This window comes from Trachurus japonicus, chromosome 4 (genome assembly GCF_045865225.1).
Source record: "Trachurus japonicus isolate A0001 chromosome 4, Traja_1.0".
NCBI lineage: Eukaryota > Metazoa > Chordata > Actinopteri > Carangiformes > Carangidae > Trachurus > Trachurus japonicus.
The window spans coordinates 14,722,806-14,748,187 of NC_140910.1; the positions used below are offsets into that span (position 1 = coordinate 14,722,806).

Below are 25,382 nucleotides of genomic sequence, written 5' to 3' on the forward strand. Positions count from 1 at the left end.
GGATTCAACATGAAAATGAAAACCAGCACAAACAAGGCAGAGTAGAGATGTTGTAATAAAGACAATGTGATTTTGGTTTCTTGCATATGTTTTGCAGCCACAGGCAGACCGTTACATTAGATAAAGTGGGCAACTGTCTGGTGCCACAGACAGCTATAAAATACCAAGATGTTTTAATGCATAAAAACCCAAGGTTATTTATAAAATGCCCTAAAACAATTTCTATTATCACTCTTGAAGACAAACTAGAAAACACCACAAGGCAAGCTTATCTAGGGAGCCGTTTATGAGAAGGAACAGTGGAAAAACCAAGGTAAATACTGGAATCCAACGCAATCGATCACATCTGTAACACCAATAAGGTTCTCTGTTTGGAAAAGGGAGAGAGAAATACATGAGGGATGCTCCATTCCTGGGTTTGCCACAAATCACTAACACTACCTCACGTCCAAATCCTGCCTGAAGTGAACCTGCCGTTTCTGCTAGCAGCCACATCGCCACCATCACAGAACTACAACAACAACAAAAGATGGGAGTGTTTACTATGATGGATCACATACTCAATCTGTGTTTTACATCTCTGCAAGTTGGTTTTTATTACACTGTAATGAGACCAACTGGAACTGATGGCTGCCTAAGGAGGGTAATATATGAAACACAAGACTTACACCACAGTGAGGCAAAGAAGAAAAGAACAGTTTATGATTTGATTGACTTTATTTGTAAGGCACCAGAAGTCCTTCCTTACTGCAGAACATTTCATATTATTTATAGTAAATGTTTGTTGTAATTTTTAATAGTTTTTTTTGTTTGTTTATTTGTTTAAATGAAGCTATGATTTCAGACACAAAACATTTTTTTTTTTTTTTTTTGCCAAAGTACACACTTTCAGGTTTTACATTATACACAAAATAAGTATTTAAAAAAAGACCTTTACAAAGCTCAAAACGCGTACAATGCTTCACGCTATGGGGGCAAAAAGTTTGGGAGGGTGGGCATGTGGCATGGGAGTAAAGGGGATGAGGTGGGTGGGGAGGAGGAGGAGGGGTAGGGGGGGGTCGGAGACAAGGAAAGTGGTCAAAGGGCAAAAAGGGCAAAAGGTCAACGTACTGCAGTTTCCCCCCTGGTGTCACATCAGTTTTGTAACACAATAGCACAAGAATCATCCAGGACAGACAAGAGAAGATGCAGCCATATACACATAAAGCTTTCTATGTATAACTGTATACAGAGGCGAGCACCTCCTACTACTTTAACAAATACATAGAATTTTTCATTTGTATGTTTATAACGTCAGCTTTGTAATTCTGGATCTAGTTCATATCGATTCATAGTTAAAAGAAAGAGGAAAAAAAACACAAAGAAAATAAAAAACAAGTGCATTGATCACTGAAAATTTGGACCAAACATTCTTTTTAAAAAAAAAGAAACGTCTCCACTAGAAAGAAATCAATCTCTTGTTTCCCTGCAGACATGCACTGGTGTATGTGTGTGTTTGTGTCGCTTTGTCTACATGCTCTGCATATCACTACAACAAGTACAGTATGTAGCTAGATACATACAGTATGTGGCTAGATGGGAGGACGATGTGCCGCGAGCTTAATTCACAAGCAGAATAGCACGTTTTGTAGCGTTTGTGGTAAGAACAGCAACGCGTTTCATCTCTGTGGTTCATCGCTGATGGCCAAACCTGTACAACTGTTTATACACACACCTCGCTCACATACATACACAACATTGAAGGCATCGCCCCACCAAGGTCATAACCAGAGTAGCATCTCAACTCCTGGACTCACGAAGGGTTTTATTCTGAAATTCCTCTACATTTGAGTTTCATATTTTTCACTTCCTGAATTTGCACATGAATCAGCAATTTTACTTGTCGCTTGTTGTAATGTTACTATAACAATAAAATGTGCTTCATCATTGTGACGGCAATCGCTGAGAGTGTAAAATTATTTAAACTCTTCATATCTATTGTGTTTATGTCTGTGTGTGTGTGTGTGTTAATGCACAGGCTGCCTTTGAATCAAAAATCATACAAACACAGTCCATCACTTGACTGATAATCAATGAAGCAATCTTTGTGGACTGACAGCGTCAAGGTCAGAGGTTTGATTACCACTGAGGCTACCTCTGCTGGGAAATGTGTTTTGTGAAACACCCTGAACATTTGCAGAGAGGAGAACGCGCTGAGCGGCGTCTCTTCTCACACAGGTGTTTTCACTTCTGCTGCCTGGTCAGACCTCCTCTCAGGATTCTGCTGATGAGTGTGAACTGTGCTTGATTGACGTCTTCTTAAGGCTAGCCACACACTAGACAATTTTAGGCTAGATTTGGGCGACCCAATTTGAGGCATGTCTGAAATTATTATTATCCTCAAGTGTAATGTGTCAATAGAGTTATTTACTGCTCTAGACTGTGTCTGATCCTCCCTGATCCTGAATCGAGCCCAGATGAGGCCGCCTCTGACAAAAATACCCAACGAGAGGAAGCAGACAGAGAAGCGTCACCAACCGGATGTTGCGTGTGCAACTCCAGCTTTGTACGACAGAATGTATAAGGCGGGTTTCGCTGATTATTTGTTTTTCACTGCACAAACGAGCGAACGTCAGGACAGGCAGCTGACTAACTGTTTTTCTGATGAAGTCACATCTGATCACGTGAGTTTCTGTGAAATCTGATCAGGAGTCGCGTGTGTTAGGAGGTTCAAAGCGTTTCTCGGTCTCGCACATTTTTAAAATTGGTAAAGATTTGAAAATGGTCTATAGCCAGCCAAACACTTTTAGTACTTTTGTTGCATCTGTTATGCTTTTGTGTTTGGCAAACTGATTAAGTCTGAACTCTGACATATCTGGCTTAGGCCCTTAATACTACAAATGTTTGAAAGCCAAAGGGACATAAACTCCTCATATCAGCCAGGACTAATTAAATCCAAATAAAATGTTAGTGGTTTATAGTCGATTCACAGTGTTTTCAACCTTCACACAGTGCACACAACTCTTCAGTCCTACACTTGTCTTAAGTCATCTAATGAGCGCCGGGGGAACATGTCCAATCTCTAAAAAACCCATCCCACCATCACATTACTGCAGCTTTCATTATTTATCACCGTAGACATTGTGTCTGAAAACACATCCTCACTCATTGTTCCCCATACTATAAACAGCCATTAGGTTACTGTACAGTGAGTTATCTTTTTTTTTCTTCTTTTATTCAAAAGGTAGCCATTAAAGAAATGAGAGAACATTTTGAACATTATTATTATTATTATTATTAATGAGGGAGAGAATAAAAAGCAGCAAATGTCCCCTGCATAAGTCAAGCTGTGGACACTGTAATTACACCGTATGATGCATGTTTTAACTGCTGTGAGGCCGCTACAACGTTGACACAGTTCTGATGTTCGATTACAAAAGCAGACGGTTTATGTAGTGCCATGTGCAGCAAGTGAAGGGACATTTTAGACACAGCCAGAGTTTAGTGACGTCACATCATACACGCAGCTTCCACCTGAGAGGAAAAGTCTAATCAGACATGGTGACTGAGTCATTGAACACACCAGTGGAGGTGTGCAGGGCTGAGGGAGAGCATCAGAGCTGCAGAAGCTTCCAGTGCTTCATGTGTCTGATGTAAACTGATGTAATTTCGTTATCATTGAGATTTCCCACTCAGTGTTATGTTGATGTTCACCAATCACCATTACAGTGTAGTGGTTGTTTAATATATGACAAATGCACAGTGTAAAGCTGAATTTGCAAAGGGACAATGTTTCCGTCTTAATGCAGGGACAGAGACCAAGGTCTATTCCTCAAGTACTGGATCATGACAGAGACTGGGACTGACCGCATGCAGAGATTAATGTCACCAGTGTAGTCTCTGGATATTAAGTTTGTACACATTCCCCTTGTGACACAGCCTGTACTCTGTCACCGTCCTCTCCTTGTTTTTGGCTCAGGCCTGAACTACGTGGAGGACGGTTCTTCAAAGACGCACGCTGCCCTCTGCTGTCAAACACACAACATGCACGTCGCTCTCTCTCTCTCCCCTCTCGGTCTCAGCTCCAATATTCGTGCACATTAAAGATGAAAAAGGGTGGAAGAGGGTGCACGAGTCGAGAGGCGTGTCTGTTCTTTTTGTTGCGACCTCAGCTCTGTTTAACTTCTAATGAAAATGTCACCTTTCAGTTAAGGTGCTGGGCGGATTTATCTGACGCATCTCGCAGGGTCAGGCAAGGATCGTAAATCGGGGGGATTACTTACTAAGGTGGGTTTGTTATCTAGCCTGACAGCTCTCAGCGTGAAGTTTGCTCTAAGAAGGTGCTGTTCCTTTCTCCATATAAATTTAGGATTATACACAAAATCTCTAGTTTGTCTGGAGGTGTCTTCTCATTACAATGATTCTGCTTTACAAGCAGCAGTTTTTGGTTCGGATGTGACAGTCGCTGTAGAAAGCAATATAAGAGGAATATTTCTTTCTCTTTAGCTCGTGCATTAGGGCAATATTCAAACATTTCTCTGATCCATAACAATTCACCGTTTAAACTCATCAACTTTTAGCTTGAACAAAATGCATGCAATTTAAAAAAGAAGAGGGAAAAAAGCAACAAAAAAAGCATAACAAAAAAAACAAAACAACACTGCTGATCTCTGTGAGACCGTATCTTAGGAAAGTGAGTTTGCAGACTCCTGCGTTGTGTGCATCAAGTTTTACAACTTGCCAAAGAATCCCTTTGTTTAACATTTAGCCTGTTTTGACACCAACAGTACGGTGCGTTCAGTCTCACAGGTCAGTGCTGCCTAAGAATGACCCGCTTAGAACAGAGGGAAGAGGTGGAGGAGTGTGGGAGTAAGCGAGGCATGAAGAAAAAAAAAAAACTAAGCATAACCGAGAGACAGAGCTACAGGATGGCAGGAAGCAACGGAAACAGGAAGTAGTCCAGATTAAAAAAAAAAAAAACACAGAAAAACTAAACTTTATCTTATACGAAAAAAGAGTGAAGAAATTACACAGGATACGTGAGCGAGACACTGTGATGGTGACAAGAGAGAAGGGAAGATAAAGAAATAATCCAGGTACTGTTAAAATGAAGGAAGGTCTGGTCTGACATGAGGGGCACGTGCTGTATCTCCCCCAATTATGGATGTTGGTTAGGGATCTGTAGCTGGAGCTGTGGTGATGGGATTAAAGCCCATGCTAGCTAAAGTCGGATAGAGGGAGACCAGGGGAGAGCCTGTAGGCCAAGGGGTCTTGAATCTGGGGATCCAGGTCTCTGGATAAAAACAGAGCTGAATGGGAAAACATCATCTAATCGGACTTGTCTCCGTCCTCCTCGCGGTGGCTGTCGACTCCGTCACGTGACGCCTTCTCCTCCTTGGCCAGCTGGGCTTGGGAGGCCAGCAGGGAGGAGAGGGAGAAGAGACTGGAGGAGGTGGTGACAGCGGGGAGGGTTGGCTGGCTCAGGCCCAGCGGCAGGGGGGTCATGGGCAGGGCCAGACCCTGGAGCTGAGACAGCTGGTGAGCCTGAAGCTGCTGCTGCATGGAAGACAACCATACACAACTTAGACACAGCAGGACGGATACGGCACACAAATCACTGCAAAACACTGACAATGTAGGATATGCAAAATCTGCAATGCACAGACTTGATATATGTGTCACAACTTGAGTTTAATATATAACGCCTGAGGCATAGCACTAATAGCTCAAGCACAATAGGACAGATGGATAGCTAAAATACATGCTTGGCTTAAGATGAAAGATTTTCTATACATAATTCCAAGAAAACAACTCAAACACCAAGAAAAGGGTTGAACATGTGCAGAACAAGGGTGTAATGTGGTATTAAAAAAATGAAAATATGTCCATACTGCAGCAGAGGACACATAATCAAAACATCATATCAAACATATATAAAAATGCACATAAAAGCCCACCATGGGAGACATGTGTATTTCATATTAATATAAAGACAAATAGTTCCTGCCAGGCCGCTGCACTTTAATCACCCCCTGCTGTGCTCACACTCAACATGATGACACATCAGTGGGACGATGTTTATGACAACACTGACTGACTTCTCATAAACAGCGTCTAACTGCCCCGAGCTCGCTCAGCCTCTGCTTTGCATTCATAAGCAAAGCCCCGCTGATCTACGTCCTGCAGGAACATATGAAGTATTTATGGTATGGCATGGTCTCTTAGCCACCATCACCAGAGGACATTGATAGTAATAAGTAAATGGGTAAAAACGGTGTGGCTCTCAGTCCTAAGGAAAACAGGTCTGATCCCACATACAGGCCTGTGCAGACCTGAATCTGAAGCAGCAGACACATAGATGAATCACAGTGACGGAGTGGGTAGGCTAGCTAACCCCAGACCCATAGTAAAATGATGAAGTAGCCAGCCGAGCTAATACTGAAGCTCTGCTAACGTGATGGAGTAGCTAAGCTAGCTAGCATAAGGCTGATGGTGATAAGTATGTGTAGCTGACGTAGCACTACAAGCACATGGGTGAAGGATTGCAGCTAGCTTATGCACCACCATCCATAAAAATTCAGTACTTTAGCTAACGATTTAGTTATAACCTAGTTGTTTACTGGTCAATTAATTTCACCCGTCTGTTGGGGTTAGGGTTAGATGATAGTTTGGTATACAATCTAAAAAAAGTGAGCCATGAAGTTTATCACTTGTCATGCTAAGAGTTTTGTAGCCTGTTGAGAAGAACAGCTGGGTGATGGTTTCTGTGGGCATTGAGCAGTATTTTTCACATCTGAGAAAATAACATTGATGGTTCATCAGGGTGGTGTTGGTCTGGGCTTTGGAGCCTGAAAGATGTGGCCATTAACCAGGCAGGTAGGGTCTTAAAAAAAGCTTCTGTATTGCAGTATGGGAGTTTCAACTAGATATGCAACCATCAGTTGATTAATCAATTAGTTGATCACCAAAAGGCAACTCCTTTGATGACTGATTCATAGTTTAAGTCAAATTGCAGTCTGTCATTTGTGATCCTTTGTCCTTTTCTTATTCTTCAATATCTTTTTGATACATGTGCTATTTTTCCAAAGAAACCAGGTCATGTTGGATTTTGGGAAATGATTACAGACATTTTCACAGTTTTTTTTTTTTGGGGGGGGGGCTTTTTAAAAAGAAAGAAAGAAAGAAAGAACCATATAATGTGAGAAATTATAAGTTGTAGCCCTGAACTCCATTCAAGGTAGGGACATAACCATCAGGATAATAAATCCTGAGCTGCATCAGATTTGACTATTTATTTTTTTGTCTCTTGCAAGTTCCTTGTCTTAAAAGAAGGAGAACTTTGAGCCACATTTTGCATATGAAAGGTGCTATATAAATAACGTTTATTATTATCATTATTAGAATACTAAATCACTGTAATAGTCCTAGAGGAGCAGTCCTATAAAAGAATTCCTTTGAACTGATCTGAAGTAACATAACCTCGCTAAAAACAACAAATACATGTTATGTTTCACAAAGCGAGTATTTATTAGAAGATTGTTGTATTTTAATTTTCACTCGATGCTGACACAAGTTTGAAAAAAGTTTTATCCTTATTCCATTGTTTTGAACAGACTGAAGCCTGTGATGTGAGCATCACAGATTCTTTCATCACCAGTGTCTGTTCTTTGGCGTGAACGTGCTATTTAAAAGTGACGACATAATAAGCGAAACTATGCAATACTTAGTAAAAATGCCACAACAATCAAAGTATCAATTCCCCTGCACTCTGATTAACCGCTACATTAATTATCATTGCCAAAGAAGCCGAGTAGACTTTGCATTTCCCATAACCCTTACTTATTTAAGATGAAGATGTTTGTGAAACAGAATAAACTCTGAAATAAACTGTAGATGTTTAACATTTCTCAAACAATTAACCAATAAATAAAGAAGATCATTAATGAAAACAATGGAATTCATGTCAACAATCATTAACTGTGTTTTTCAGCCATCACAAGACCGTCAGGCGGCCTGAGGCTGGAACATCGTACCCTTATGATGGAGTTCATCTCTGGAGGAGTGACCTGCTTGGCCCTCTCTATGGCCGCCAGGACCTGCTGCTGGTGCTGGAGACGGTGGATGAGGGTCGTGGGGGTGGGGGTGGGGGGCAAATATGAGAGGAGGAAAGTGAGGGAGACGATAAAAATTGAAGCAGAAACAAGGGGAGGAGAGTTTGTGGGGAGAGAGGTGGAAAGGTTAGATCAATATCAGTCGTCCCAACAGAGACCCAACAATCCTCTCTGGTGATGCCCCCCCCCCCGCCTTGCACTTCCCCAACACCACCACTACCATTCAACTATTCATCCAGTCAAGCGAACACATGCACGCATGGCACGCGCACACACATGCACGCACATGCACTCAAAAGCCTCGTGTGACACTGGTGGATGTATGGTCGGCTGGTGTGCTGTAATGGGTGGAGGTCAACCCCCTGTTGGGCAGATAAGAGCATGGCTTATCTGAATCACACAACCATTTATTACGCTGACACACACAAACACACACATGTATAAAGGAAAAGGGGGAGTGGGATGGAGGAGGAAGGCTGCGAGGGGGAGGGGAGGACAGAAGACTGGGAGGATGGGGCAGATTGAATATGGCAGAAAGTCAAGGTGGGGGAGGGAGGAATAAAGCGAAAGTGGGGTGGAAGGGAACACAGGAAGCGAGTGATGATGAATGATGGGAGGAGAGAGGTGGAGAGGAGAGAAGAGGAGGGAAGGAAGCTGAGAGAGAGGGGTCACAGGGGTGGAGAGGTAATGAGGCGGGAATGAGGGTGATCTCATTCCAGGATGTAAGGAATAGGGCGGAGGGTCACGGGGTTAGTGACGTCTTTGTTTCAGTGTGCGTGCATGTGCTTGTGTATGTGTGTGATTACCTCTTGAGACAGGTAGGGGAGGACTTGTGCACAGATCCCATTCAATCTCTTCACAATCTCAGCCTGCGGAGGGAGAGACTCATTTAGTTCAAGGATAATATGGCCACTATTTGAATTTTTTACAACAGTCAACGAATGAAAAGACCAAAGCCAGCTGTTTAAAACTGTTTCTTGGGTCCTTCTATATCTTCTACATCAACTCATTTGCCAGATACTTTATCCAAAACAACAAGTGAGGGACATCTAAAAAGCGGATTTGGATTTTCATTTGCCAGTAAATACACATTTATCATTCTTCAGTGTATTGACAGCAGCAGAATGTCTGCTAGCACAGATGTGAACAGAAACTGTGGCAGCAACACCAGTTACATTTTCATTAACAAAACCTATGAATCAATTTCTTTTCTCAAGATGAGATGAAAAAACAAAACAAACAATAAAAAAGTGTCAAAAATCACTTCATTTTTGTTAATGAAAACTAACATGTTGATGTGTTAGTTGGATTAAAACATTGTTGGTTAAGTCTTTGTTGATGATAGACAAGAAAAACTACAGAATGACCAGAATCACACCAGCAGACATCACATCATCCTTTAAACTGCATTCAATGTAAATTGTTGTTCAGCGATTCACACCACACTCTCATTGGTATGGGAAACATCTGCTATGACCTTCCTAAACTGGGGGGGGGGGCACACATATCTTGCGCCAATTACATACACACACACGCACGCACGCACGCACGCACACGCACGCACAGACACACACAATCACACTTACACATATCAGCTATATCAGAATCCTTTTATCGGCTCATTAATTAAGTTGCTTGTACCTAATACTCTTTCTCAAAACTCTCGGACGCAAACGCAATCACTCACTCACACACACTGTGTAACCATCATCCATGCCATACACGCACACACACACGGACACACACACACACACCTCTTTCCCCTTTCTCATCATGCACGCTTCCTATCTTTCTCACATGCAGGTCTATTATCACATTTGGTTGGTAATCATCCAATCCGTCTGAGATATGCAAAGCAGCAGTAATTGTGTTAGAGCCTAATGCGTGGCGCGATGAGGAGAGAGGGGCCCTCCTAACAGTCATTAGGCATGCAGAGCACAACTCCCCATCAAGCGCTTCACTCCTATCTGCTCATCATTACACATACACACTCCCTGACATCTCTGAAATGTCTCTCTAAAATGTCTCTGCGGGACTCAAACCATGCTAACTACGACTCTTCCTCTTTTTCAGTGCCCTTTATGCTGTCTGTTTCTTTTATCCCCCGCAACTCTGCGTCTGTCTCTTCTTTTATTCTTGCTCTTTATCATCTTCCTCTCCATGTCTCTCCCTCAGCTTTCTTTTTTTTTCCCGATCTGAATGCTTGTTTCTCTCTTTTGTCCTCCTTTTACATTTTTCCTCTGCTTCTTTCCAGCCTTCCTCAAGTGCTTCTGAACCACACATTCACTGACGAGAGCATAGTATGTGTACACACATACACAATATAATACTAGGCTGGGAGGCTGGACAAATACATGAAGGACTGGCAGCGGACTGAATTAATTGCTGCTGTAGATGTCTGCTTTTTTAAACCAATTTAAATAAGCTTTATCTTTTGTCATTTGAGAACGGAGGCTCAAAAGGCAAAGCAAGCACAGACAAAAAAAATATGTTTGAGCTGATTTAAAATGTGTTTCAAGGAAGCATGGAAGGCACCCTGAACAAACCTAACATTTCACTAAACGCCTCAGGGTGTCCTGGTTTTGTCTCTGTATGAGCTTCACTATTTGAGTGTCTCGTGCGACTGCCTCCTGCCAGGAGTACAGCAGGACTTGATACTTTTAAATGTCTGAAAAAGATTCAAAAATGCACTGCACACTCTCGCACTTAAAAGCTGCACTTGAATTCGAGATATCACATCTACATCGCGCACAGTCACAAAACCTTTTACTCCTCAGACTGAAAACTTGCACTCTTGTATTTACATTTTATATACATTGGTAGTTCTACTGAAATTTCAGAGAGAAGTAAAGACCATTTTGCTCCATTGGTTACTACCTGCCTGCTATCTCCCCAGTTTGTTTCTCTCTCTGTGTGTCCCCAGAGGATAGGTGAATATGTCAGAAACTGCAGACACTGTATTGTGAGTTGCATTATACATACAATGAAAGCCCTTCTATCATAAAGGGAACACATTTTATATCATTATCTGATGTTCTGAACACCCACATTGAACCTGAACCTATGTTAATCGTACTGGGAACTTAAAACGCCACATCTGTATTAGAAAGCACATCAACAGTCCCTCTCCTATGGTCTAGACACAGATGGAAAATTAACTTTGACGTTTTGCAAGAAGCAAGAATTCTGGATGTACCTCTATACTGCTCATCTGTGAAGGGTTGAGAAGGGGCTGAGGACAATCCCAGCCGACACTGGGCGGGGTACACTCTGGACAGGTCGCCAGTCTATCACAGAGCTGATATATAGAGATGAACAACCTAGCAATCTAGAGGGGCCGATCCTGTCTGAGGAAGCCAGAGAACCCGGGGAGAACCCACGCAGGCTCAGGGAGAACATGCAAACTCCATCCATAAAGGCTGATTATCATCAACCCCCCCCCCCTCTCACATCATAACAGAGCCACCAGACCCCCTCACTGTAGGGGTCGAGCACTCATGCATGTACTGTTCTCTTGATACACGCCACACATGCACTTGCCCACTTGTCGAGAATAATGATGACTCTTCTTACCATACTTTTTTCCCCCCACATTTCTGTGTCCATGTTTATTTTTTTTGCGCCACTCAACTCTCAACTGTGCATTCATCTTTGTGATGAGAGGTTTATGCACTTGCAGCCCTACTATAATATCCCTCTCTACGTAATTGTCGACAGACTGTTCTTGCTGACATGCTGTGATCACATCCTGCATTGACATTTTCAGTCACCTGAGAAACACTTGCTCTTCTGTTTTCCTCTAATATATATATATATCTCACACTAATGCACAAGAATCATGGTCATCAAACGTCTTGACCACAATTCAAAGACGTTCCTGTAAATCTTACACTCACAAGTGGGCCGGACTGTGTGACTGTCATCCTGAATCCTCTTTCAAAGTCACTCAGATGTTTTCCTCTTTGCCATCTTGATACAAAATCAGAACCAACTGGGCCTGCTCATTGTGTTTATACCTGCCACAGAACATTGATTGCATGCTAATAACTTAATTGTACCGTACTGTGCAGTGCACCTGTGAGGAAGCATCAGCATTCGTTAAGTTCCTCCACTCATTTATTCAGGTTTTGCTTTTAATTTGTCACCTGTCTATGGATGAAGACTTTGTCAGGTAGGACACATGTGTACACGGAGGGAGAAAAAAAAACACACACAGTGAAAAGCGGAACAACAGAGAGACAAAGAGGACCTCGCAAGAATACATCTCTATTCAGCACATTCCCAGTTCATTCCGCAACTCAACCTTGTTTCTCCTCACCAAGACAAAACAGAGGGAAATGGAGAGAGAGAGGAAACAAGAGAACTAAGAGAGAGAGAGAGGGAGAGAGAGAGAGGGGGAGAGAGAGGGAGTGAACAGACAGAGTGGAGAGGCATTTTTTGAATTGAGTAGGACAGAGTGATCAAGAGGGAGCAATTGAATGTGTGAGAGTGCAAGAGAGAAAGAAAGAGAGGGAAATAGAGACAGAGGTGGAAAGAGGAGGAGGAGCAGAGGAGAGGAGGGAGGGGGGGTGGGGGGTGGCTCTGCACAATAGGCCCAGACATGAATGCTCCTCGACACTCGTTTCCACACATCCCCTTCAATTTCTCTCTAATGGAACTAGCAGCTCTCCGCACCCACTCACACTGCGCACAAAGAAAGCATGAACGCATGCACACACATACATACACGCGCACACACACACACACACACAAACACAATCATGCAGGAACAGGGGCACAAATGAACAATAACACACACACAAATATAGAAGCATATGTCCTAATAGAGATGGGCATGTTCACTCACACACACACGCACACACACACACATGAACAACACACACAAAAGACTGCACACTGTGAATTTCATCCCTGTCAGATAAAGGAAAAGGGGTGTGAGGAATCGCACACATGAGGCTGAGCATGTGTGTATGTGGGTGTGTGCTTGCTTGCCTGTAACCGTGTGTGTGTGTGTGTGTGTGTGTGTGTGTGTGTTTGCCCTGAATGTATCACAGTGCCTGTGCTGTGCCTCCTACCTAAGAGTTTGTGTGGGTGCATATTTGTTAAGGTCTTTAAATCATGGAAGCTGCTACTACTTCTGTGTGTGTGTGTGCGTGCGTGTCCATTTGTCAAAGCACACTCGGTTCTTCCAATATGGCTGTCAGCATGCGCCGTCAATCATAAGACTGTGTGTGTGTGTGTGTGTGTGTGTGTGTGTGTGAACAGGCAGCACCAGACGAGGTCACCGATAAGGGCTGGCCCTTTGGAGGCCCATCGCTCTCTCCCTCCTACAGGCTGAGCATAAATTACTCCCCCAGCTTCAGCCACACAAACTGATGCATCAACATCCACCCCCCCCTCTCCCCGGCCTGGGTGAGGGCTTCCTTTCCTTTTCTGTTTCAAACTGCTCTGCAGGAACCAGCCGCTGTGTTTTAATTTGATTTCATTTGATTTTTTCAATATCAAAGAGGATACTATTTAAGAAATTAAACGACTGCCAAAGAGATAAAGGCTAACCATTGTATAAATGAAGATTCATTACCTATATCAACATCCACGTGCAATGGGCTCTATGCACAGCACCACTACTTCCTGAACATAAGGCAGCTCTTTTATTTTCTGTCTTACTTACATTATTGGACACACTGATTAATCCAGGTGTGTCTGAGTAGTCACAATGGTCAGACACACCTGGATTAATCAGTTTGTCCAATAATGTAAAACAGGAAATAAAGGAGCTGCCTAAATTCAGGAAGTAGTGGAGCTGTGCATAGAGCCTGTCACTACCCGATTTGCAACGCTACCCGATTTGTGACAAAACTGGTCTGCGCATGCGCAGGCCGGCCGCCATCTTGGACAGCTGCCTACGGCAACTCCACTTGGACAAACTTCATTTGGGCACTGCCCGATTTGCGTACATGCTTAAAGTTCTGTGAATTTAAAATACGGTACTGTGAAAATGATTAAAAAATAAAATAAAATAAAAACCGCGGAGGTCCGTCATAAGACAGCCGTGGCAGACTCGTTTATTCAGTGAGTGTTGTGGTAGTTGTGATTGTTTGTGGTTGTCATGGTGATGAGGCCGGCGAGAAAAGAGGACAGTAAACATTAAAAGTCCGCCTCTGTTCCTGTTTTCTGAGCATCAAGATCCATACCACCACAACGAACCCTCAATTTACATTACTAATAAAGTATTTAAAAAAATAAATAAAAAGATAAACCGTCTCTGGCGACGCACATAGGGCAGTGATCCTAAGTCAATTCAACTAAGTTTGTCCAAGTGGAGTTGCCGTACGTGGCTGTCACAAATCAGGTAGCGTTGCAAATCGGGTAGTGACAGAGCCCATTCCTAGATGTGGAAGGCTTGGAAATAATCAGATGTGCCTCTTTGTACACAATATGGTGAGTGTGGGAATGTATATGTGGAATAAACTGATCTGGCAACAGCTAAAAAGCAAGAGCCCTTGGTGCTTGGATTTTACACACAGCCTCAGGTGACATCATTCAGTCGTCCCTGAACACTCTGAGATTGTCTCTGCAATTCACACCTGCCAATCAGTGAGCTGCAGGTGTGCGGTGAGGGAATGGGGTTGGGAACGCACAGCTGCCACGGCAACAACAGAGCAGCAAAGTGTGAGGAGTTACTTTAGATGTTCAAGGTTCTGGATGTTACAAGTCTTGTTCTGATGAACTTGTACTACTGTATCAATAGAAACAATCTTTTTCATACATTGATATATTTTGACACTGGCTGCCACTGATTGATTTTCTATATTGAAGCTGTGCCAGGCGCATTGATTTGCTCGCCCAATGGTTCATTGATCCAAATAAAATGTGTCAATTTGTTGAGCAAAATTTGTTTAACACAATCACTTTGCTACTCTAACAGGTGGAAACAGTTTGTAGCCTCGTCTTGTGAACCAGCCATTTGCTTTTACAAGGGCGTCCACCTCAAATGTTCAACTTGCTGCATTAAAGATTTATACACTATGTTTTTTCTCAGACATCCTGGTTCAGACAAATATGCAAATAAATACAAAAATATGGACTTTGATGGAAAGTGGAAGTTGCTGTGGTACAATCTACAACAACAGTCCAACAGCCTTTACCAACTACAGCGACATAAATAAATTTAACAGACATATGAAGATTATGTAAACATGCTTGTCTCCATCAGTTTTTCAATCAAGTCCATCCCATGAGCAAAAATATTGCATCCTTCTGTGTTCTAGTTTTTTCCCATAAGCAATCTGCTACAACTGTTTTATATGTTAACTAAAGAAAACAGTAAAGATTAAAAAAAAAAAAAGTAAACTCACCTGTTTGTGCATCTCAATATTGAGCCCATAGGACATCTCATAGTACTGGAAAGTAAGAGTGAACAAGACAAAAAGAAGGAAAACGTTAACAACATAGGCATCAAAATCCTGTAAATGTGTAGTAATTTACAATATAGAACCATTCTGTAACACACATATTAATAAATAAATTACAGATGATGAAAATGAGTGATAATATTTCCCAGGCTTCCACTGTGGAGGTGCTCACTGCAGACTTAAACTATAAATCACAAAGCTAAAATCTTGGTAATAAACGCCCAGACTAATAAACAAGATTATCCTTTCACACGAAGTAGACCCTCAACCCAGCATGACACATTTTCGACATCTTAATGACTCCCCCAGACTGCAGATATTGATTTTAACAAACATATTTCCATTCACAAACCTGTCTGCATTCCACATATTAAAAAAGAGAGAAGACACACAAACAGGAAAAGGAACTGAGAGAGAAAGGAGAGACAGTACAGAAAGAGCCTGTGTTGTGTGCATGAGTTTGTGTGTGTGTGTTCAGTGTTAATGAGAGGGCCACCCTCTAGGCGTCAACCCTGTTAATCACCCACTCTGTCTGCAGGGGGACTGGCTCTGTCACTGGAAAACAAACAGCACACGGATCTCTCACACGCACACGCACACCGCTCCGTCACTCGCTCTCTCTCTCTCACACACACGCACACACGTGATTGTTGTTTGATCGCACACTGGGTCTATCTTGTGCGTGAAGGCACATGCACACGGGCGGGCACACACACACACACACACACACGATGAACACACACACCAACACACACACACAAACACTCTCTTTTTCTCTGTAGCTGCTTGGGCCCACGCGGAAGCTCCCTAAAGTAATTACAGCGCTGGGGAAATGGAGGTGCTGCCGCTGGCCGGGGGAGTGGGGCAACCTGATATGCTATTAGAGGCGTAGTGAGGGAGGGGGGGGGTCGTTGTGGGGATACAAGGCCAGGCCTGCCACTGATGGAGTGAAAGTGCGATTAAAAGTGTGCGCGTGGACGAGCGTGGTGTGTGTCTTGGTGCGTCTGTGCATGTGAAAGAGGAACAGTGTTGCATACGTGGTTCGATTTTATAGGAATATTTTGAGCCACGTTTGAAGACTGTTTCAAATGGAGGAAATCTATGTTGTAAAATCTTTCAGAGTCCAAGACTGGTCGACCTGATCTAATGCAAAAGCATCAGTGCACAACTTGACTACAACCAGAGTAACGTCTGGCTTACATCGCTGCGTCTAAGTATCACAGTCACAATTAGAGTTGTCACTTACAAAAATAGAAGAAGAAAAACACAAACGTGTAATTTGTTGTAATGAAACCAAAAGATAGCTTCGTAAACCAGCCTCTCGCGGAAATGCATTTCATTTAATTTCGACGAAATGAGTCTGGCCTCATTCCCGCTGTAAGCGTTTGGCCTGAAACCCTCAGAAGGCCGAGCCAATCAGCGTCGCCGCTGTGATTGACACAGCACGTTGGCCAATCAGGGGCCGACTGGTGCAAAGCCCCGTCACTACACCAACTTGCTGATTGGCTGAATGGGGTTGTCTGTCAACGCTACTACTCCCGCCCAGCTCCCGCCCACCCCAAACGCTTGCAGGGGGAATGAGGCCAGACTCTCCGTCGAAATGAAATGAAATTCATTTCCGTGAGAGGCTGGTTTACGAGGCTAACCAAAAGATGCACAGAAATCACTTTGTTCCATGTGTGGTGCTGCCGCTGCCTCACTGACCAACAGCCTGATCCACAAGTTTCTCAACTTCAAAACCGGAAGCTGGTTTTTCTCTTCCGGTAGAACTCTATGTTTACGTTTCCATGGTTTCACTAGTTGTCATAGTCGTGGTAAACGCATGGACCTATTAACGCTGGCTTTTAGCAATGGATGTCCATGTGTGTGATATCCATTGTTAAAAGTTGGCGTGATGATCCATGCGTTTTACTGAATTTCAATGGAAAAAAAAAAAAAAGATCCACGCGTTCATGGCGACTACTGAAACCATGGAAATGTAAACATTCAATTCCACCGGAAGAGCAAAACCGACTTTTGACGTTCAGAAAAGGTAGATAACTTCAGATTTGTTGTCGTGGTAACCATGCTGCAACAGCAAAACAGACCAACCTTTATCCACATTTCTTTTTCTACCTATGGTTGGGCTGAAACTAACAATTATTTTCATTATCAGGTAATCCTCCAACTCTTTTTAAAATGTCTGTGAAAACTGCTGAACTGTAATTTCACACAGCCCAAGGTGATATAATCAAATTGTTTTTTTTTTAAATTTTATTTGCCGAACATCCCTACACCTCAAGATATTCATTTTACTATTAAATATGGTGAAAAGAAAAAGGAAAGCCAAATGTCTACCACAATGAATCAATTACTTTTCTGCCAATTAACTCTTGCATAGATTGAGAAATTGTTGCAGCACTACTCTGTCATCTGTGATTAATCCATCTAAATAAAGAAATGTTTTTAATGTGTGCCTCCTCTTCCGAAAAAAGTAAATCATGACTACTTAGCAGCAGCTTATGGTGCTTTGTACCGGCCCCTTGCATGTTCCCTGAGCTCGTAATGTAAGTAAAGAGCAGGTTGATGAAAAAGCCAGGCAGTATTCTCCGTTTCAGGCAAGCTTGACACATTTGCAGCCACTGAAAATTTAGGCTTATTACACATTTATGATGAGGTGGTCGGTACAACATTTTAGGGATTAAATCCCATACAGAACAGAAAAAGACAGGCTGACATACAGCACTTGTCTTTGTCCTTTAAAAAATTCTCTTTGCACATAAAAGGCTTTGTCTTTTGTCTCTTTCAGCACATGAGCTCATTAGGACACTGGGTGAACTGGAAGGGCAAATCAAAACAGCTGCAAAGCCCAGTGCACAAACTGATCAATACAAATACCAAACTAATGAAAACCCTAAATTTTCCTTTCTGTATGTTGTGATGATAATATCAGCCTGTAGGCGACCAAACATCCTGCTGGACATTTACCCCATCATTAGAGAAATCAATCAAGTCTCTGTAGGCCATGAAAATGCTTAATTCAGCTTTTACCTCAATCTAGATAAATCATAGTAATGAAACATGCTAGACACAAAAGAAAACACACAGGACTGTGAGAGCTTAGATATTACAACACATTTTGACTAGACATTTTTACATTTGGAAAAAAAAAATCTTTATTCCATCTTTTTACGCTATTGTTCCCCTGTGTCAATATGTGTGTATTTATGTGTGTGAACGGCTGCTATCAAGCTGACAATGCCTGAGCGAATGTGCGTGCATATCTGTGTGTGTGTGTGTGCGCGCGCCTTCTGGCTGGCTGATGGTGGAGAGAGCAGTGCGGCGGCACAGATTAGATGAGATTAAAGCCAGTCAGAGGATCAATTAGAGGCAAAACATCAGACAGCTACACAGCCACGGCCAGCAACAATGAGATTAGCCCCGAGGTGGAGCAGAGACCGGGCGAACACATCTGTGTGTGTGTGTGTGTGTGTGTGTGTGTGTGTGTGTGTGGAGGGACACAGACAGAGAGAGGGGGAAGCGAGGAAATGATGGGGGTTGGGGAGAGAGGAATCACACATACAGTAACTTCACAAAGTACAAAAAGAAAGTGGATAATAAAAGGATAATTCTAGTATATTTCAATTGTGTTTTATTTTTAAACTGTGTTTTAACAATCAGACTGAGTGTAAACCAGCCAACGGTGTAGCCACATTTTCTATTTCTATTTACAACTAAACGCGAAATATCTCATTACACAGGCTTGTTTGTGTGTGTGAAAGAGTACGGCAAGAAGCCAGGACGAGGAGATGTTGAGAACAATAGTGCAGGGTCTAATTTTACAGTGTCTAATTTTTGTTTTTGAAAAGGTTTTGGCTGATAGGGGAGGGGGGAGAAATAGATTTACATGTAGATTTACTGTGATTCTCAAATTCAACTGTTCAATATCAATTCATGGATTCAAATATTCAATTCTTTCATGGTGCTTATAACATCATGCTTTCTCTTTGAGACATTAATGGAAGGAAACATGGATCAAATGACAAAGTCCTCCTGATCAAAAATAAGTGCACCTGCCGTCCATTTTGTTCGCCCACCAGTTCACTCCAACCTCTTCTTTCTGCATCTTTTGTGGCTCTATAATAACGACATCCACCTTTTACGTTTGCTCCCGATGGACAACAGCCGTTATTCCTCTGGTTTTTTGTCACTCTGAGTCTGATGTAAACAAAAGCTGTATTTGTGAAAAAGAAAGACTAATGTTTCTGTTTCTGCAGCTTTCTAGCACACACACAGGAGAGGGTACGTCAATTAAAGAAACCGTTCCACAGGTACTCTGAACTTTTAACTAAAAAACTAATTAACCAAACAACTGCATTAGCAAAACAAAGGAGAGCTGAAGAAACACAGCGCACTGCATCGCTTCATAAAAACTTCCAGTCAACTGCAGCTTAGCCAATAAAAAGAATAGGCTACATTTCAAAAAGACCTGTGCCCACAAGCGCTGCAGGTCACAGTGGGTTTCCCCGCTGGTGGCAGCACAGAGGACGTTCTCCACTGCTGTTGACACCATGTTAGTAACAGTGCTGCAGAATACTCTGACTCCAGAACAGGCAGATCAACTTCAACAAAAGAACCCACAGATTGCAATCAGTAGAGTACACTTCAGTAAAGTATGCTTTTATTCATTTTTTCAAATCATAGAAAAGCTACACACGCCCACTCGTTTTTTTCTGCTTCTTCTGTTTGGTCAGACAGTGACAAGGCCAGTTAGCTGAACTACCAGTTGTATTTCATATTGCAATTCAGAGGACTACAAAACATGAGCCAGTGGTTTGGCACACAATGAACTAAAGCAGGAGCATGAAAACAGCGCCCGCTCTCTTATTTTCTCAACCAATAATCTATTTTGAATCAAGAATCAATTGTAAATTCCATTTTCATGACAAGAATGAAAACTGAAATTTTGAAATCCCCAGTTAGATTTATTCAAGCCATGATGGTCTGACTGCTTGTGCGCCTAAAATCTGAGCGATTATCTTGGCAAGTGTGTTTTTTTGTGAATATATAGAACAACCTGTAAAAAAAAAAAAAAATCTCAATTGAAATAAACTGGAATAACCTTGTAAGAGAGAAATGTTTAAATGAGCAGGAGGAAAAGAGAGAAAAGAAAGGGACTGCATTGGAAAGGGATGGAGAAGCAAAGAAAGAGAACTGAGTAACAGAGGGTGAAAACATAAGAACAACAGAAAGGGAGTTTACACTTGAATCAAATAATCAAAATATGTGGTGACAAAACAACACTTAACAATTACACACACACACACACACACATACACACGCAGCTTCACTCACCATGATATAATGGCGCTGCATCTCTGACTTCTCGCTGGCCAACTTGTCACACTCAAGCTTCAAACTGGGGAGAGAGGGAGAAGAAGAGGAGCGCGGAGTCAGACCTTGTTAGTCAGCTTGACAGTCCTCCTCCTAAAGTGCTGACACCAGGTGACTTCTCTCCGCTCTTCATCATCATTACCTCCACTTTCACCAACAGCAGTGTCATCACTTTCATCATCACTTCAACCCTCATCACCGCCTCCACATTCATCATCATCATCATCAGCAGCAGCAGCAGCGCCACTAGTGTTGTCATCATCTCGGCCGCCATTACCATCTTTATCATCACCATCGCCACCGCCCTCCATCATCATCATCATCATCATCATCGTCGTCATTACTACTGCCATCATCCCCCCCTCACCTTTACTAGTCAGCAGCACTGTTTTCACCGAGCTTGGCAAGGTGTCATTTGACAGGAAGAGGTCAAACTCATTCTGAAATCCTGAGACGTGCCTAGCCAAGATGTCTGCTTTGTGAATCAGAGAGGAGGCAGTAAAGTTAAAAAAATAAATAAATAAATCTAAATATAGTGTTGGTGCGTTTCCTGTGACCCAGTCCCTGCGACAGCCATTAGCTGTAATCATGTCAGAGCTGATGTTATGCGAGGCGACAGGACAAAGGATGACGCGTCAACAAGTCAGCCTGATGCCGGTCTCGCAAGGCATCATCTGATGTGAGGACTGGATAAGACTCAGATCAAATAAAGATATGCGCAGGTTCAGATTTAGGGTAAGTCTGAAACCTGTTTGATGGTGTGTGTGTGTGTGTGTGCGTGTGTTTATGCTGGGATGTTCTTCTCAGCCGTCTGCAGGAATGACAGCCCGATTACAGCCAACGCTGGCTGAATCTACATCAGTGTTCGTCTTCACTGGCAGCCTGAACACCCTGTTAGAAGCAGCCAATAACGTGAGCTTATTCTTACACTCAGTGTTTTGCTTCTTCTATAATTACCTCAGCAGCTGCAGTGTTGGCTGAAGTTTTGGTTCAGTGTTCATCCCTGTCTGAGCTACAGTTTCGTTAATGATGCACATTATGGCACTGAAATACATACAATTGTGTGTAATGTGTCTTCTTTGATTTTTTTAAAAGGACAATTCCAGCATGAGTCCATGCCTGCACTTATGTTTCACATTGTTAGTGGATCATTTTGGTGTTTTGATGATACTGGATATTTCGGGTTTTTAATTAATCTTAATAGTTCTCGGGCACATAGTGAAATAATTAATCCATCTATTTTCCAGACTGGAAGCTCATACAGCGTGCATTGGGGAAAAAGGCAGAGGGGCACCCTTGAGGCTGCCAGCTCATCACAGGGCTAACACAGCAAAACAAAGCAACTTGGACCAGGAAGAATTTCTGTAGTATGAACATAAGAAGAACATGTAACTTGTATAAAAAGAACAACACAGAACCTAGTTGCTGCATTTGCAAGACTGCCAACCTGAACCCCAGTTTTTAAACCGGTTGTTGAAATATTTATTTGGGAGCACATTCATGGAGAGATCAGTCAATGACCCAGAATCCATGTTGTTTGTTTATGGGCAGAAATGTCCCCTCCTGTTTTTTATGTCAGCTCTCATGATGCTCCCAAATGCACCAAACACTCACAGCGCTCATTGCACAGAGCTCTTTTCTAAGAATGTAAAAAGTTAATAATCTAACATCAGCATCCTGACGCGTTTTCAATTTTGCAAAATGAGTCTGTCAGCTATTAGTGATCGGTAGACTTCACAGAAGTCCCAAGGGCAGAAACGGAATGAGGCCAAATGATGGTCATGTGTGCCATTATCCTAAGTTGAAATTATCTTTAATTGTGCTACATTAAAGTAAAAAAAAAGGTTTTTAACAATTTCATATAATGCTGTGATACTTCAGTTGAGCAGTAAAACACAAGATACTCAAGCAGCTGTGTTATTGTTGTTTTTAAAATGTAATTACTATAATGTTTCTGCAGTATGGTAACGTTTATCTGGAGGATTTTACCCTGAAGGACCCATAACTTATACTTGACCTAGTTGGTCCAAGGTGAGGACGTGTCCAGCTGTACGTCAACATGGTCAGTACATGGTCAGTCAGCTTTACAGGTTCACACCTTGGCACGCAACAGATACCCAACCTGATCATCTGCTCAGGGAATGGGCTGCCCCTGTCTGATTGGTGGTGAGGGGTGATTTTATTCTTCCTGTGTGTGAACAAGCAGCCTCCACTTATCCAAAACCCTCCCCTTCCCTCCTACATAAAACCCTCCCTGCTATCCCTGCGTTCATGCGTAGGCTGTGTGGTGGGTTGTCATGACGACAGGCCTCCCTGCTGCCAGCCTACCTGGGATTGGCTTTGTGCCTCCTCTGATTGGTGCTCAGCAGCCCCTGGGCCTGTACCACTACTCTCAAACGACACTTTGATGGAGTTTTATTGCCGATTCTTCCGTCTCTAAATCGCTCCTGCTGTCATCTTTATTTTGATTTATGTATTCCCTGATCTATTTATGCATGTGAACGACGGGAGGGGAGAGGGGGAGGAGGAGGAGGAGGAGGTGTGGGAGGAGGAAGACAGCGACAGCTACAATGCTCGCTACTATACCCGGGGGAACGCCTGCGGTACATTTGCCTTTTAAAGGCTTCAGCACCAGACAAGCACAGCGCAGCAGCAGAGCGCTACAAAGCCCCGTCTGTGGTTCCCAAGGCCCCCCGCATCCCATCCCATTCCCCCTCCTGAGTCAGTAGGCACTGTATGCATGTTCTGTATGCTCAGACAAAAAAGGTATTCTTTCAACTGCGCCCTGTCTCTCTGAAGAGGGTTAAACGGTGCTGCTCACCGTTGTGGGAATTACAAAAACCAAAGGCGAGGAAAAAGACACACAGGGTGTTATTGCAGCTTCAGAATCCTCCACAAACAAGAGCGATCAGACCGGAGCCAGGATTTTGCGCACAATATGCCAGGCTTTCATCTGCCTTTGCTCGTCTCGGCAGAGGCAAGCCTCTGGAAGGTTCTCGAAGAACAGGTAGAGAGGAACAAACCAACCTCCTCAGGAAGGAAGGCGAGCTTCAAAGGCTCCACACTCACAAAGAGAGGATCTCTCAGCGAGATGCAGACCCCGTGGCGTCCCCCCTCTTTATAACTGCTATCAAACAGATCAGTTAAGGTCGGACCAGGCACTTTGGAAGTGCCTCAGACTTCTGGCACTGTAGCGGCATTTAAGCAGTAAAGCAAGATCGATAGCCGGGGGTCAACGAGATTGATTTAGGCATGAGTCAATAAAGGATGTTCCAGTGCAGGGTGGTGGTAGAGTTCAAGAATAGAGGAACAAAGACTGACATCTTTATTTTATCACAGTCCACTGCTGAGACGTCCCTCAAGTTCAAGCTACGTTTTTTGGCAAAGCATTATTTTACAGGTCTGTTATTCCTCATAATTTCAAACTCACTCCACAAAGTTTTTTTTATGAAGAACAAATGTTATTTGGTACAAGAATAGAAAGAAAGAGACTTAGTTGCATACATCTGAATAACTGCATTTAAACCAAAGTAAATATTTTGACACAGGTAATTGGTTATATAAAACATTAGTCTTCTTACAGGTATGATTGTGCTTGTCTGTGTATTTACATTTCAGCCTGTTTGTCTGAGCTGCTGCACACTGACCAAATTAACATTGTAGCTGCTGTTGCAAAAAGGTGTTCAATAAAGAAAAACACGGTATAGCCTGTGGATACACTCCTTATTACAAAGAGCTATGTTCATCAGGCTGCTGCATGTAACTGCATCTACTTGGTGTTTGCCTGTGTTAATGTGTCTGTGGATGAAAGTGTTTCTGTTTGCACCTGTGGTATTGTGCTTGGAGGAACTGGAACTCATCCTTGATCCTGTCACACGAGTCAGAGGTTGTGAATTTCAGCTGCTGCGATGAAGCCTGCCAAGGAGAAAAAAAAAAACACAAGAGAGGAAAAAGTCAGGACCAAGTGGAAAGAGAAAGAGTAAGAAAGATGAGGAGGGCTGAGAAACAGAGGAAGGGAGCGGAGCGAGAGAAATAATTAAAAACATGAACATAAAAATCAAGCAGTTTTCAATTTGACGCAGTCCAATGAGTAATGGCATTACTAAGGAATCGGTTGCCAAGTATGTTTCCACACACAAGGGGCCAAACGCATAAAACCCTCTGAATATTCAAGACTAAAACCATGCATGCACAAAGCAGAAACATGCATGCCCATTGTTTCTGCCAGATTTTTAAACCCCTGAATATACGCTGCTCTGTTATATATCTCAATCACTGTGAAATTATGTGCCTGCACACAACCCTCAACCACACACAGCCACAATTAGCCATAAATGGATATTGACACTCCCATATTTAACCTTCAATAGACATAACCCAGACTCTTGTCTGTCCTTGCTCTGGCACTGGCAGCGTCTTTACAGCGCCAACAAAATCTTAAGAGTTATTACCGTCGGCCATTATGAACAAAAGCTTACGTTGCGAGCAACAGCAGGCAATTGAC

General features: G+C 42.7%; 1 protein-coding gene across 2 annotated transcripts in view; it reads right to left on the reverse strand.

Moving 5' to 3' along the window:
- Window positions 1–1,138: 1,138 nt before the first annotated feature.
- The window catches only part of tle5 (TLE family member 5, transcriptional modulator), a 47,633-nt gene continuing 23,389 nt past the window's right edge, over window positions 1,139–25,382 (reverse strand). Inside the window, exons 2-7 of one of the 2 annotated variants that reach the window (XM_085774196.1) lie at window positions 24,705–24,793; window positions 20,840–20,903; window positions 15,449–15,493; window positions 8,897–8,959; window positions 8,013–8,087; window positions 1,139–5,535 (exon numbers count right to left, since the gene is read on the reverse strand). In XM_085774196.1, the coding sequence (XP_085630322.1) occupies window positions 5,308–5,535; window positions 8,013–8,087; window positions 8,897–8,959; window positions 15,449–15,493; window positions 20,840–20,903; window positions 24,705–24,793 (564 nt within the window). In that variant the 3' untranslated portion in view covers window positions 1,139–5,307. The remainder of the gene's footprint in view (window positions 5,536–8,012; window positions 8,088–8,896; window positions 8,960–15,448; window positions 15,494–20,839; window positions 20,904–24,704; window positions 24,794–25,382) is intronic. The other variant, XM_085774197.1, reaches the window with a different exon arrangement.